Source organism: Ovis aries, chromosome 9, assembly GCF_016772045.2.
Source record: "Ovis aries strain OAR_USU_Benz2616 breed Rambouillet chromosome 9, ARS-UI_Ramb_v3.0, whole genome shotgun sequence".
NCBI classification, from domain to species: Eukaryota; Metazoa; Chordata; class Mammalia; order Artiodactyla; family Bovidae; genus Ovis; species Ovis aries.
Window position 1 is genome coordinate 14,044,425 of NC_056062.1, and position 15,062 is coordinate 14,059,486.

Sequence of the window (15,062 nt, forward strand, 5' to 3'; positions counted from 1 at the left end):
CTGCATAGCCCATGCCTCCCCCCTGCCCCCGGACTCTTAGAGACACAACACTTCTCTCAGTATTTTCACCATAGATTGGTTTTCTCTGCTCTTGAATTTTAAAGCTGAAATGCTGAAATTTAACTTTTTGAAAATGCAATTATCATTAAATATGCTTATAAAAATAAAATATTTGCAGTTCGAGATTCAATGTCCATCTAATTGCCATGATAAAAAAATCAGTACAGGCAACCAATGTCTAGATCGATAAATATACATGGTTGAAAGGAATGTGAATCACTTGATAGTACAAAGTGTGCAAACACTGTGAATGCTATGGGGTGTGCGAGGAGCTCTGAAGCCACAGCCTGCAGCAGGAAGCAGTCTGCATTCCTTTCAGTGCTGAGGCTTTTAAGCCTCCCCTCTCACTCTTCCCTTTGCCCCACGTCTGGACAAGTGGATGAGAAGGCCCGGGTGCTCCCTCCAAGTCCCTGCCTGCAGGTGTGAATACCCTGGCTTACCCTCTGACCACCATCAAACCCCCCTTTGCCTGCTTTTTCAAGCCATTTTCAGCAGGCTGCCTTGTTGCCCGCAGAAAAGCCTCCTCGTGTAAGTAGTAAATGTTTTGCTACCTTCTTGGTGTGTGTGTGGCACCGTAAGTCCACATCGCAATCAAATCTGGGGTGGGGTCTATCCGGTCCTGCAGCGTGATTACCATAGAAGAATCAAGAGGAACGATCGTCCTCGCTACTACTAGCTGCGCTTCCTTATGCTGGACCAACTGCCTGAGAAGGATCTAGTCAGTAATCTGTCTCCTCTCACCTGAGCAGCACCTCCGCTGCCCCAAACCTCCTTGTACCTGGAAGCAGGACTTTCCTAACACCGGCTGGTCACAACCACAAACCTTCCTGGTATCTGGACCAGGTATCTCTTTCTTTCACTTTTTCTTTCTTTTCTTTTCCTCCCTCCCTCCCTTCTTTCCTGATAGAGTTGTGCCCTCGCCAAGCCCAGATCCTGGGAGGCAGACGTGCGCGTGTGTGACTAGCAGGCCCTCAGGCACCGGCCAGGCAGTGGAGAAGGTGCGGACCGTCCTAGGATCTGCTGCTCCTGCTGCTAAGTCGCTTCAGTAGTGTTCGACTCTGTCCGACCCCATAGACTGCAGCCCGCCAGGCTCCCCCGTCCCTGGGATTCTCCAGGCAAGATCGGGAGGGTGCTAAAGTTTGCTCTCCATAGAGTCTCCAGGAGAGCTTACTCAAGTTGACTCCGAAGTACATTCAGACCCATGGAACTAGAACATCAGCGGCAATGGCCAGTGATCTCTGCGTTCAGCAAGCGTCGCAGGTATCCCAGGGCCGGAGCCCAAGGAGGCGGGGCGTGGGGCGGGGCCGAGGGCTGCAGGGGGCGGGGCCTGTGGAGACAAAGCGGGCCTGGGCCGAGCCGGGAGCTTGGGGAGCGGATCGGACCAGGAGCTACACCCTCGCCGCAGGCAGGCGGGACAGGGCGTGAGTCGGCTTCTCCGTCTGCCCGCGCGAAGCCCACCCAGCTACCCTGCTCTATTATGGTTGACCAGCGCGCCCGGGTGCTCACCTTAACGCAGAGCCTCTGCGTCCTCGCGAGGCCCCTGTCCCGGCCGGCCTGCGAGCTGGAGCCGCTGCAGGGCTGGGGCTGGGTCCGAAGCCCCAGGCCCGCCGCCGTGCCCTGCCTTCTCTCCTGTCTGCAGGCCGCCCTGCCGCCGCCACTGCCCTCGCCGCGGGGAGACGGGGAGCCGGCATGGCGGGCAGCCCCCCGGCCACCTGGCCCTAGGTGAGCGCGCCTGCCCCCAGGACCTGGGCTCCTTGCCTCCCAGAAGATTTTTCCTCGGAGCCCGCTTCACTTGGGACCCTGAGTCCCAGGTCCTCTCCAGGACGGGGCCTCACAGGGGCTTCCCTTACCCCTCCGCGTTGTTCCCCAGGGCCTTCCGGAGGCTGCGGAGGGACACTCACCAGGAAAGGCGGAACTGAGCAGGGTGGGGTATGGATAGGTTGGGTTGACGGTTGTCATTAGGGGTTCCCTGGCAAGCAGGGTACCTTGAGGTGGAGTCCAGGGGTCCCACATGCTTGCTGGTGAGCCATCTGCCTCCTCCGCCTTGAATCCTGATGTGCTGACCCCATGAGCAGAACCAATGTTGTTTCAGGGCTTCCTGACTTTTGGGGACGTGGCTGTGCACTTCACCCAGGAAGAAGGGGCGTGTCTGGATGCTGGGCAGAGGACCCTGTATAGAGACGTGATGCTGGAGACTTACAGGAACCTGGTCTCTCTGGGTGAGGTGATTCAGCCGCAGCCCTTCCCTCCTCCCCACCCCCAGCTGAGGTGAGATCCCGGAGGGGCCAGGCTGGCTGTGACTCTGGGACCAGAGGGGGGACATTCTGCTCCCAGGTGACAGGTGGGGGTCTCTGGACCTGTCCCCGGGGCAGGGTCTCTGCCAGCACTTTGCTGCCTGGAGACTAGAGGTGTCCGTGTCTCTCACAGAGGCGGGCCTCTGCTGAGTCCTCATCCCTGCCCTGCTCCCCACCCACCTCAACCTCCTGGGGAGACTCCATGTTTCAGAGCCTGCATCGTAGGGCCAGCTAACCCCACAGTCCCAGACTGCCTCTGGAGTGGGATGCCAAGCGTGCCCTAGCACTTCACCCATTTCCTCTCTCCTCTCGGGCAGGAGTTCCAGGATCCAAATCAGATCTGATCTCCCAATTGGAGCAAGGAAGGGAGCCCTGGGGCTCAGACCTGCTGGGGGCCCAGGAAGCAGAGCCTGCGAGAGATGCCGGCATGGGTGAGTGAGGGGAGCCACAGGCCTCAGGTTGTTCAGTATTTGCACTCAGCATACACAGCCAGTGTTGTGAACAGCCAGATAGAAGGACAATCACACAGTCATAAAGTGCACTTTTGTTGGCTTGTCCCTTGGTGTCCTTACCCAGGTACATGGACACCCATCAGTTGAAAACAGGCAGCCAGTTAGTGGTGAAGGGGTAAAGGCTGTGATTGTTGCCTTTCCCCTTCATTGCAGATTGAGGACAATTTTCTGGGAGTCTAGCACCGTGCCAGATGCTTAACAAATTGTGCCTCATTTTCTCCCCCAACAGCCCCATGGGATGAGCTACCAGTTAGAACCCTCAGTTACAAGGAACTGAGTGAGTGAGTGTCGCTCAGTCGTGTCCGACTCTTTGCAACCCCATGAACTGTGTAGCCCACCAGGCTCCTCCATCCATGGGATTTTCCAGGCAAGAATACTGGAGTGGGTTGTCATTTCCTTCTCCAGGAGATCTTCCCGACCCAGGGATTGAACCCAGGTCTCCCGCATTGTAGGTAGACGCTTTACTGTCTGAGCCACCGAAAACCCAACCAAACCAGCCAGAGCTGGGGGGAGGCTCTTGGCTCAAGTTGTGAAAATTGGGGTTGGTTCTCAGCATCGTGGGTCTCAGGCTCCAAATAATGCCCTTGGCATAAGTTTGAGATCCAGAACACTTAACATCAGTCAAGCCAGACATCCCGCCTCCCAGAACTGCTGCTGGCCATGGGTAGCAGTGGCCCCTGGTGACCTTGGCACGATCTGGAAGTGTCTGCCCATTTGCCCTTAAACAGGAACTTCTGTTCTCCTCACAGCATCACTTCTGACACCAAATATAGGGAGTTCCTCATACTACCCAGTTCTTCACCTCTCTGCACACCCACTGGGTGTCCTGCAGTCCAGCTCTGACACCTCATCCCTGCACTGGACGCCTGTGGACGTTTGAGCATCAAGGGCATCATCCTAGAAACCCTTCCTGGGGGTCAGTTCCAGTCCTTTGGGTTTCCTGAGTGTAGAGGCTTAGAGTTTCAGGTATTGATGTGTATTTGGAAGGCAGTAACTTTTGGAAGCAGGCAAGAGAAAGCAGGAAGAGAGAGAGGAGAGAAAAGTTAGTACAGAGCTGCCACTGTCAGCGTGTGGAGCACCACAGCTCCAGGACCATGACCACTGAGAGGCTGCAGGAGGCATATGGGACTGTCCATCAGAGCGAAGGAGGGGGACACTTGTCCTTGGTCCCTGCCCCCAGGGCGGTACCTGTCTGCAGCCTGGGCTGGAAGCGCAGACCTCGGCTAAGACAGAGGCACACGTGCCCCAGAGGATGCTGGAAGGCAGAGCTCTCAGAGCTGTCTGCTGCAGCAGGGCCAGAATCCTGGGGAGGCGGGGGCTTGGTGTAAGGTGCTTGCAGCGTCAGCTACAGACTTCAACTAGAAAAAGGTGGTAAGAAAAAGTTGGGACACATGAGGGGAAGGTCCATGAAGGAGGTGGGCACATGCGCACAGCCAGTGAGCCTGGAGTCACCCATGGGACACCTCGTGGAGAAGGCCAGCAGGTGGTTGATACTTGCAGGCACGGAGTGGGGGCCCAGGTGGACCTTCTCAAACAGGGTAACACGTGGGCCCTTTCTCTGTTTCAGTTCCACCCAGGGGTCTTTGTGTAAACATGTGACTGCAAGGGTGAAAATGACTCCAGCTGCAGAGCCTCCAGGAGGAACATCTGGAAGCTTCTTCGGGGGTGAGCCTCCAAAAGCAGTCTGCAAAGAAGCCACTGGGCAGGAGGGCAGGCTAGGGAGCCTGGAGAACTTCCTTATCCAGGAGAGACCATCACATGGAACCTTCTGGACCATCTCCAAAGGAGAAGGGTCCCAGAAAGGCAGTAAATGCGGACCCGAGCTTTTCTGTAGCCGCGAGACAAACGCTAAAGGGCAGACAGCCCACACGTGCGAAATGTGCGCCAAGACCTTCTAATACCTCTGGCGTCTGGTGAGACACCCGGCCACGCACAGCGGCGCCTGCGGGGAGTGCGGCCGCGCGTTCAGCCAGCTCTCGCAGCTGGCGCAGCACCGCAACGCGCACGCTAGCCAGAAGCTGCACACCTGCGGGCAGTGCGGCCGTGCCTTCACTCGGCTCTCCACGCTGCACCGCCACCAGCGTGTCCACAGTGGCGAGAAGCCTTTTGGGTGCCAGTGGTGCGGGAAGCCCTTCAGTTACAGCACTCTCCTCGCCCAGCACCAGCGGATCCACACCCAAGAGAGGCCGTTCCGGTGCTCAAAGTGCGGGAAGAGTTTCATCTGGAAGTCCAGCTTTCGGACTCATCAGAAATCGCACCTGTGCAGCCAGGAGGCGTGGATCTCTGCAAGCTAAGTAGCCACTGGCAGGGGGAGTTTCCGGCTGGCTGCTGCAGCAAGGAGGGCCCCAGAAGGATGTCCTCAGCACGTGGCACCGCAGAGCAAGACCAGCACGAGGGACTGGATTGTTTCTCCACCGAGATCAACGTGTGCATTTCAGGTCCTTCCCACAACAAGGGGTAGCCCAGGCCTGCCTCCCTGCCCCAGTCACCACGACCTGGTAGCCTGCTGGATTCAGTGTAGCTGTGAGACGCCTGTGGACAAATTGATGCTTTGAAAGTTACTATTTTCAGGTGCATCCAGATCTTATTTCTGAAATTTAAAATGTAGGTCTTTGGTTTATTTGCATCATAGGTGGGTTCTAAATGCCTTTGAAATCCGGATGGGGTACCGAACTTTTGGATAATCAATCTTCCATCACACAGCAGCCCTGAGCACCAGGAGAAGAACATGTAACTCTGGTCATCGTTTGGTCCTGGCTGGTTGTTTTCAGATGCTGATTTGTTGAGCAGGATGTGAGTGTTCCATCTTGGGCAGCTCAGCCCTTGCTGTTGGCCCTGTGGATTTGCTTGCTCAGCTTCACCTTCCTGCATGCCAACTCTGCTTGAGTCAGGCCATATGAAACATTAAGAGCGTGCATGTCATTTGGACTGTTCTTTTTTCCAGCCAGTTCTTCCATAGAGAATATGTTTGCAGAGTGTGAATGTTTTCTATACAATAATAACATTAAAAATTTAAAACACATGGTGGAAATAGAGAAAACAGATATAAAAGAAGACAGTGGTCACAAAACGCAGGATATCTATAGGAAGGTTAGTTGGCAAGCACTGCCCAAGCATCAGGGGGCGGGCAGGGGAAGGCTGTGCCTTTGTGACCATCCACTGAACTCTTGCCATTCCTTTCACTGCTTAGAGGCTGAGTGTCACATGTCTAGTGAAACTAAATGTGCTCAGCTATTTTCCTGCAGGCAGATTAAATAACTTAATTACAGAAGCAATACATGATCATTTGAGGAAATGTACAGATATATAAACATAAAGTAAAACATGGGACTTCCGTGACAGTCCAGTGGTTAAGACTCCAGGCTTCCACTGTAGGGGGTATGGGTTTGATCCCTGGTCAGGGAACTATCCCACACTATGTGCATTGCAGCCAAAATAAAATAGAGAAAAATATAACCGGAAGTTTTATTTTGACTCAAAGGAACCTGGTAAACTGACAATGAAAAAGGGGGATTTGGGTGTTGCCCACAGTGTTTCACCCAGACTATCTAGATTCAAAGCTGTAGCAAAAGAAAACCTTCCTGAACTAAAGGAGTGCCTGGTCTTGACACTGAAAGACCTGACTGTGAGTGAAAGAAAAAACAGAGAACATGAAGTTTCATGAAATGACTGGACCACAGGCACCCAGGGAAAAGGAGTAGATCACCAACAGGAAAAAATAAGCTTGCCCCAGACTTTAATTAACAAAGACTGCAGCTCTTTCCATATTTATTTCCTTAATGTGTCACCATATTTTATTTATTTGACTGTGCCTCGGGGAGTGTAGGATCTTAGTTCCCTGAGCCCCTGTAGTGGAAGTCCAGAGTCTTAACCACTGGACTGCCAGGGAAGTTACTGAGTCAAATTTTAAAGCTTATTTTCCTTCTTTTCCCTTTACCTCTTTCTTCCCAGGGTGTAACAGCAATAGTTAAATTCAAATTAAGTTCATTAGATGCAAAAAATATGATGGAGTCTTGTCAGAGATAAAGACATGGCTCAGAAACACTGGATGAAACAGGACACAATTAATGAAGAGACGCTGGATGATGTTCCTTGGGGGTGGAGGAGGGACCAGCTTCAGAGCTATGTAATAATTATGTGTTGGAATGGATGGACGGAAGCTTTGAAAGTGCTTTTTCAGAAAATGTACTGATGTGGATGTTGAGTCGTCAAGGGGTGGATTGTAATGAACATATCTTGTTTAAGCCCATCCTGAATCCATCCTCCTTTCTTTTTGTAAAAGTACCTCCCCTTCTGTTTGCAGCACTTCCCAGGATCCGTTGTAGGAAGTCACAGTGGTGCTGTCAGTCTGGGTGCCTTGTTTTTCTTTTTCTTGCCCAGTCACTCAGGCCAGAGCTTCGAGTACAATTTTGAGCAAAAGTGGCAAAAGTGAACATTTTTGTTTAATTTTACCTTAAGGGGAAAGCTTTTAGTCTTTCATTCATTGAGTTTGACATTGTTGCTCAGTCATTCAGTTGTGCCCAACTCTTTGCAACCCCATGGACTGCAGCACATCAGGCTTCCCTGTCCTTCACCATCTCCCAGAACTTGCTCAAACTCATGTCCGAGTCGGTGATGCCATCCAACCATCTCATCCTCTGTCGTCCCCTTCTCCTCCTGACTTCAATCTTTCCCAGCATCAGGGTCTTTTCCAATGAGTTGGTTCTTCGCATCAGGTGGCCAAAGTATTGGATTTTCAGCTTCAGCATCAGTCCTTCCAGTGAATATTCAGGACTGATTTCCTTTGGGATGTTAAAGGAGTGTGATGTTAGCTGTGGGTTTTTCATAAATGCGCTTGATTAAGTTGAAGTTCTCTTCTGTTCCTGGTTTGTTGAGTATTCTTATCATGAAAGGGTGTTAGACTTTATCAAATGCTTTATCTGCCTCAGCTGAGATCATTTTTGTTCTTTGTTCTATGAATGTGCTGTATTTGATTCTTTTTTTAAAAATTGAACCATCCCTTGCATTGCAGAAATAAATCTCACTTAGTCATGTGTATAATCCTTTTACTATGCTGCTGGATTCAGTTTACAGTTGCTTTTATTCCAACTCTTTACTTCCCTTGGTGAAAACTCCATTCACCATACTGCAGTGCCCTAGACAGAAACACAAACTATATATATAATAAATACATATATGTATATATACATAGGTAGATATTGATGTATTTCGAAGGACTGACTTACATGATTGTGGGGCTGGCAAGTCTGAAGTCTGTAGGACAGGCTGGCAGGCTAGAACTCTAGGGCAGGAACTCTCCAGTCTTGAAGTAGAATGTCTTCTCCTTCAGTGAAACTTCAATTTTGCTCTTAAGGCTTCTCAACTGAATGGATGTGCTCACTCAGTCGTGTCCGGCTCTTTGCCACCCCCTGGACTGTAGCCCTCCAGGCTCCTCTATCCATGGGATTTCCTATGCAAGAATACTGGAGTGGGTTGCCATTTCCTACTCTAGAGGATCTTTCCAACTCAGGAATCAAAACTGTGCCTCCTAAATTGGCAGGTGGATTCTTTACCACTGTGCCACCTGGGAAGCCTCCTGAATGAATGAGACCCACATTATCAAGGAAAGTCTAGTTTTCTTCAAGTCACCTGGTCTAAGATGCTACTGTCTATGAAGTATCTTCACTGGCAGCACCTAGATTTGTTTGTGAATCACTGGGTGCTACAGCCTCGCCGAGATGACACATAACCAGTTGACACCAACCATCACATCAGGCCTTGTACCTAACTCCCTCCCATAGCTTGCCTAGCCAATGAAGCAGGAATCCTCTTAATTCTTCCAACTTGATCTTGCTTCAGTCAGTAAACTTCTGAGTCGTTATTACCTGAACTACAGCAGTGGCCCCCAAGTGATCTCCTGCTATTAATAATTTCGTGAAATGTGTTTGTCTTTTTAATGTATTTATTAAAGTATATTTTATATACTGTCCCCCTCAGTGTCCCGAATATAGTAATTGTTGCAGTTGCTTCTCACAAATGCAGTTTTTACCCTAGGAAAGCACCGAGCAGCTGCAGCTCCTCCGTGTTCAGAATATTCTTTGGCCCTGCCGCTACTCCTCCGTCCAGAGTCTGCAGGCTTTCGGAGATCCGCAGCCTCGCGTCCTCTCCCACAGCCCCAACGCCGGCACCGTCGGGGTTAGAGGCTAGCAGTGATCGGCCTAGGGGAGGCGGAGCCGACGGGAACTACATTTCCCAGGCTACTGCGCGGCTCTGGACTTCATGTCCCAGCAATGCCCGGAGCGGCCCTCGAGGACTCCACTTCCCAGAGTGCCGCGGGACGGCCCGACCAGGTCCTGCCCACTCCACCTGGCCCCGGCGCGTGGCTGGACGCTCAGCCGGCGCCGGAAGCGGCTCTGCGGGCGGGTGGGGTAAGGCGCAGGTAAGAAGGCGAGGGGCGCTGAGGGGACCTCGGGAAGGGATGGTGGGGGTGTGGCATGGCGAGCCGGGGCCTGGACCTTGGGTGCCCCGTGACAATCAGAAATGCCTGAAGGGTGCCGGGAAGTGGGGGCGTGGGAGGGACCAGGAAGCACGGAAAGGGGCCCAACTGCACTGTGCGAGTGGGCTCAGAGGTGGGTCCAGGGGTGGAGGGCTTGGGAAGCGCCTGGGGAAACGTGGGAGGGGCCCGGCCGCGGTAGCGTCTACCCCAGGGCCTGCTGCTACACTGCTCATGCCATCAGAATGCTTGGGAAGGGCCCCCTCTGGTCTGGGCTGCCCGTCGGGCTCTGCATCAGGGAGTTCAAAGGCCTCCTGTAGTTGCCCATGCAGATTTCCAACCCCCAGGATAGGGTGCTATGAGGTGGTGGCGCCCTGAGGCCTGTCCATTTCTCCAGGTAGCCAGAAGCTCTGCCTGCCCAGAAGGAACCAAGCTTTCCAAGGCTAGCTGAAGTGGGCACTGGGCTGCAAACACAGGCGCCACCCCTTCCCACAGTCAGTAGCATATGGACTTTGGCCAGAAAGCCCCAGACCCAAGGTTGGCTGCCTGCCTTCTTGTGAGCCAGAAAGGAGCCAAATGTTCTCCTTCTTGGCCCAGTGGGGGTCAGGGTTGGGCCTGCAGGGCAGAGCCTGGTTCTCCAGGCTGAGTGGTAGGCACAGGGCTCCCTGGGGAACAGAGCTGAGAGGAGCGGATGGCTCAGGCTAGCTGGGTCTGCCTGGTCCCCAGCAGGCAGTCTCCCTGGCCTGGTGACCACATACTGTGCCCCAGTGCTAGGGGCAGTGACCCTGGGCTGTGGCAGCTCAGGGGAGTGGGGTTCTGTGGGATGGTAGCAATGGCCTCAGCCTCGCACCATTTGGCCCTACAGGTGTAGCCACCATGGGCGATCCTCGGGGGACCAGGCGGATCCTAGTGACTGGGGGCTCAGGGCTGGTGGGCAGAGCCATCCAGAAGGTGGTAGAAGATGGGGCCAGGCTGCCTGGAGAGGACTGGGTGTTTGTCTCCTCCAAGGATGCCGATCTCACGTGAGTCCACCCCTCCCTGGAGCACACCCACTGTGCCCTCTCCAGACTGAGCGCTCCGGGCCGGCCCTGTCCCTGGCGGGGCCTCGCATCCGGGCCCTCCCTGCCAGGTGGCTGGCCTGGCCAGGATGTGCACAGCTTTGCTCCTGGGCAAACTTCCTCCTTTCTCTTCCTGGAAGCCCACACTCTCCTACCAGCCACAGCCTGGCCTGGCCTGGCCACTTTCCCTTTTGGCAGCCCCTCCCGCCTTTGACCCTCCCTGGCTCCTGCCCCCAGTGCCTTGAGCCAGGGTACTTGTTCCCTCGGGCCTCCAAGCAGCCCCTGATGGCCTGGCTTCCCCACAGGGATGCTGCACAGACCCGAGCGCTGTTTCAACAGGTCCAGCCCACACACGTCATCCATCTTGCTGCAATGGTGGGGGGCCTGTTCCGGAATATCAAATACAATTTGGACTTCTGGGTAAGGGAGAGTCCCAGTGAGCACTGGGAGCCAGGATCCTAGATTTGGGGGGCTTTTTGGCCAGCTTCCCAAGCTCTTGTTCTGGCCACACGAAGTTCCTGAGGGTCAGGGCTTGGCCCAGCAGGTGGGGCAGCCCCGAGGGCCCCCAGTGCCCTACACTTGGGCTGTAGGCAGAGGGGCACACAGGTAGGCTTGGGGACATTTGGCCCAATAGGGAAAGCCCAAGAGGTAAATGGGGTTTGGGTGAGCTGAGAGAAGCCAGCATTTGGCGTGTGACCCTGCCCCAACTGCTTCCTTCCTCCTGGGCCTCCAAATGCCCCTGCTCCCAGGAGGTCCAGCTGCACTGAGCCTGGGGTGCACCCTGGGCTGCTGAGGTGTAAGCTGCGCTCTTCCAGGGCCCTGCCCCTGCCAGGCTTTGCCCCTGAGGGCTGTCCCTATCTCTGCCACTGGCCTTGGTGTGGTTCAGCCCTGCTTTGGGCCTGGGATGGTGGAAGCTTAGACCAGATTATGCACGGGGGTCTGTCCTCGTCTCAGCGACAGCCTTCCCAGGAAGCTGCCTGACCACCACCTCTCCCCTCTCCCCAGACCACCCAAATGCCCCGGCCAGCTCATGTTCTTGGAGAGGGAAGTGAGGCCCGAGGAGGGGTGTGGCCAGCCAAGGCTTCACTGCTACTGAGCAGTAGAGCCAGGGGTGAGCTCCTGGGTTGGGGGTGTGGAAGGGCCCCATCTTCCCTCCCTGCCTCAGGGCCAGATTGCGCCCCCTGGGTGCCTGAACCACCTCAGCAGCCCCTGAGGGTGGGGCTCAGCCCTGAGCTTGGGGTGTAGCCCTCTCCTCCAAGGTCCTCCTGCAGCTTCAGGGGAGGCAGGCCTAGACCCTCCTGCAGTCCTGGGGGCGGGTGCTGGGAGTAGTTGGAACTCAGGCTCAGATGCGGCCTCCAGGGTCCGTCCCCACTTCAGTCCCTGGAGGAGCAGGTGAGGCTTCGGACTGTTCCTGGAGGAGCCTGACCCCTGCTTCCCACCACCCCCCCGCGCCCCCCGCCCCGCAGAGGAAAAACATACACATCAATGATAATGTGCTACACTCGGCCTTCGAGGTGGGCGTGTGCAAGGTAGTCTCCTGCCTGTCCACCTGCATCTTCCCAGACAAGACCACCTACCCTATCGATGAGACCATGGTAAGGGGAGGAGCCTGGGCAGGGTGGGGCGTGGCCTGGGGGCGGGGCCGAGAAGCAGCAGGTCCTCTGCTCCCCCAGATTCACAACGGGCCACCGCACAGCAGCAATTTTGGCTACTCTTACGCCAAGAGGATGATTGATGTGCAGAACAGGTCCTCCTCCTACGCCCCCTGGGCAGAGGCCAGTCAAGGCTGGGGAAGGGGGCCTGGGTGCCCCGCGGTGGGTGGGCTCAGGGGGCAGCCTGTCAGGGCTCCCAGACCTTGGCTGGGGTGGGACTCGAGGTGGGACGGGCCAGTGGCCCCAGGGTGAGGGCCAGAGGGGACGCTCTGCCGCCGCAGGGCCTACTTCCAGCAGCACGGCTGCACCTTCACCGCTGTCATCCCCACCAACGTCTTCGGGCCCCACGACAACTTCAGTATCGAGGATGGCCACGTACTGCCTGGCCTCATCCACAAGGTGCACCTGGCCAAGAGTGAGTGCCCGCCGCCCGCGGGGGTCCCTGGGGCGCAGCCCGGTGCGGTGAGTTGGGGGGGATCGCTGATGCTGACACTGCCCTCCTGACCCACAGGCAGCGGCTCAGCCTTGACGGTGTGGGGCACGGGGAGGCCCCGGAGGCAGTTCATCTACTCACTGGTTGGTGCCGCAGGGGGGCATGGCTGTCCCCCAGAACGTCTCCTGGGGCCGCCGAGCTGGCCATGGGCAGGCGGGAGGGAGCCTGGGAAAGTGTGGGGGTCCAGGCTGCCCCCATCCTCGCTGGGGCCCTGTAGGTTCCTGTCCCTGGAGAGTTGCTGGGGTAGCTCTGAGCTCATCGGGAGGAGGGTGTTGGGGCACAGCTGGCTGGCCACTGCCCAAAGGGAGAGACCTGGGCTGGAGAGGGGACATGCACCCGTGGGCTGTCACTGGTGGCCTCTGACCCCAGACGTCTGACCGGCAGGACCTGGCCCGGCTCTTTATCTGGGCCCTGCGGGAATACAACGAGGTGGAGCCCATCATCCTGTCAGGTGGGCGCCCAGCAGCTCCATCCCCACCCCCACCATCCAGGGGCGACCCTGTCTGTCCCTGGAGCTGCCGAGCAGGGAGGGGACTTCTGGGGGCCGGGCAGTGAGGGCCTGACCTGGCCTTTGGCCCCTGGCTCCCCACAGTGGGCGAGGAGGACGAGGTGTCTGTCCAGGAGGCAGCTGAGGCCGTGGTGGAGGCCATGGACTTCCACGGGGAGGTCACCGTATCCTTTGGTCGGAGGCTGGGGTGCCTCGGGCCTCCCTGCAGGAGACTGTGCCCTGATGCCCCCATGGCACTCACCCTGGGGGCCAGGGGGTGGGGGCACTGCTGCTCTGCCCTGGAGGCTTCTCCTGGGAAAGCTGGGCCGGGCTCAAGGGCAGGCGGGGGGCAGCGGGGCTTCCCCTCGTGCTGAGGCCTTGACCAGGTGCCCAGTTTGATACAACCAAGTCAGATGGGCAGTTTAAGAAGACGGCCAGTAATGCCAAGCTGCGGGCCTACCTGCCCGACTTCCGGTTCACGCCCTTCAAGCAGGGTGAGCCTCCCACCCTGTTCCTCAGGGGCTTCCGGCCTCTCCCAGGGCCCACCACTGCCCCTGCCCGGGCCTCAGCTTTCCCAGTGCCAGTTGGGGGGAACGTTCCACGGGTTTGGCCTCCGTGACCTCACCGCAGAGGCAGGACTCCCTGGGTCCCCATCTTCCTTTTGGGGAGGTCAGGACCGCCCTGGCCCTCACCTGCCCGCCTCTGCAGCCGTGAAGGAGACCTGTGCCTGGTTCACGGACAACTATGAGCAGGCCCGGAAGTGAAGCCTGTGGCCAGAGCTGGTCCACCTCCTCCCCAGCGCCCGGCCGGCAGTGCCCAGCAGCAGCCACTCTCAGAAACTGCCAGGAGCTGGGGGCACCGCCTGCCCTCCTGATGGTGGCCTCTGCTCCACTCCATCTGCTGAGGCAGGCCTCAGTGACTGGTGGGGCCTCCGTCCACATCAGGGAAGCCAAGCCCAGCACCCTGCTCCCCAACTCCATCCCTGAGTGTCCGCTTCCAATCCCTGGGAGCCAATAAAGAGCATTTTCACAGGCCTGTGTGCCAGCCACCCCCATCCCCACCGCAGCACTGCCTCCTGAGCCTGGCCAGCCCCCCAAGAGCTGCTGGGCCATGGTGACCAACTGTCCCTGGGGCAGAAGGGTGGCAGTGGGCGGAGACACAGAGAAGTGAGTGGGCAGGTGGCAGGAGAGGGTGGGCTGTCAGCTGGTAGGGACAAAGGGTAGGGCACCTGCAATGGTCCCAGTGCGGTGGCCAGAGCCAGCCTCTCCCCACACGGCCACATGCGGGCCTGGGTAACCGCACTCCCCAGGGCTCCCCTGCTTCCTCCCAGGACTTTGGGGAAAGAGGCCGGGTCTGGGTTTGGATAGGCCGGGCGGGCACAGAGGGATCTGAGGAGAGTGTCGGTCTGTTGGTTCAGGCTCCCCTGGGGCCCCAGCGGAGAGGAGCCCGACCTGGCCCTTCATCTCCCTAGCCCTCATGTGGTGGCTTGGGTGCTGGGGCTCAGCCTGTCCTTCTCCCGAGGACAGTGACAGGTGTCACACAGGAGTGGGCCTGGCGGGCAGGGAGGTGAGTGGCACCTTCCTCAATAGGAAGTTCTAGACGGGTTGACCCACTGGCACCCTGGCTGTTCAGGCAGTTCTGCGGGTGCCAGCCTCCAGGCTGGAGTGGGACTGCCTCCCTCAGGACCCAGGCATCTTCCCTGGCTCTGGGAGCCCCTTCTTCTCAGGTCCCCTCTTCATGAGTGTGGACCAGTGACTGGTGTGCCCACACGATCATGACATCTTTTGTTTATCTGGGCAGCATCGGCTGTCCCCCATGTGCTAGGCACACAGTCCCAACTTCTGCACCCCATCCAGCTGACCACACACTGCGTTTGTCAGCACCCCATTACTCTCCCCAATAGTGTCAGTGCCTCCCTACCTTCTCGGTCTCTGTCCAGACGGTTATTCCTCTCTGAGGCCCACCCCACCGGCCTGCTTCTCCAGAAGTTCCTCCCCTCCCCCACCCACAGGACTCAGAGCTCCAGGACCAGGT

The 15,062-nt window shown here is 56.8% G+C and overlaps 1 protein-coding gene across 5 annotated transcripts; it reads left to right on the forward strand.

Moving 5' to 3' along the window:
• The first annotated feature begins 9,238 nt into the window (after positions 1-9,238).
• On the forward strand, positions 9,239-14,061 carry GFUS (GDP-L-fucose synthase). 5 transcript variants are annotated; one of them, XM_042253979.1, is made up of 11 exons: positions 9,239-9,474; positions 10,204-10,360; positions 10,702-10,816; positions 11,863-11,991; positions 12,070-12,143; positions 12,330-12,463; positions 12,560-12,624; positions 12,926-12,992; positions 13,134-13,213; positions 13,423-13,522; positions 13,737-14,061. In XM_042253979.1, exons 1-11 carry the CDS (start codon positions 9,324-9,326, stop codon positions 13,790-13,792), a joined length of 1,128 nt encoding a protein of 375 aa, XP_042109913.1. In that variant the 5' UTR covers positions 9,239-9,323; the 3' UTR covers positions 13,793-14,061. The 5 variants fall into 5 exon arrangements, with proteins under 5 accessions (XP_042109913.1, XP_012038855.2, XP_012038853.3 ...); XM_012183465.3 differs by having other exon boundaries at positions 9,239-9,284; XM_042253980.2 differs by having other exon boundaries at positions 9,420-9,875.
• Positions 14,062-15,062: the final 1,001 nt, after the last annotated feature.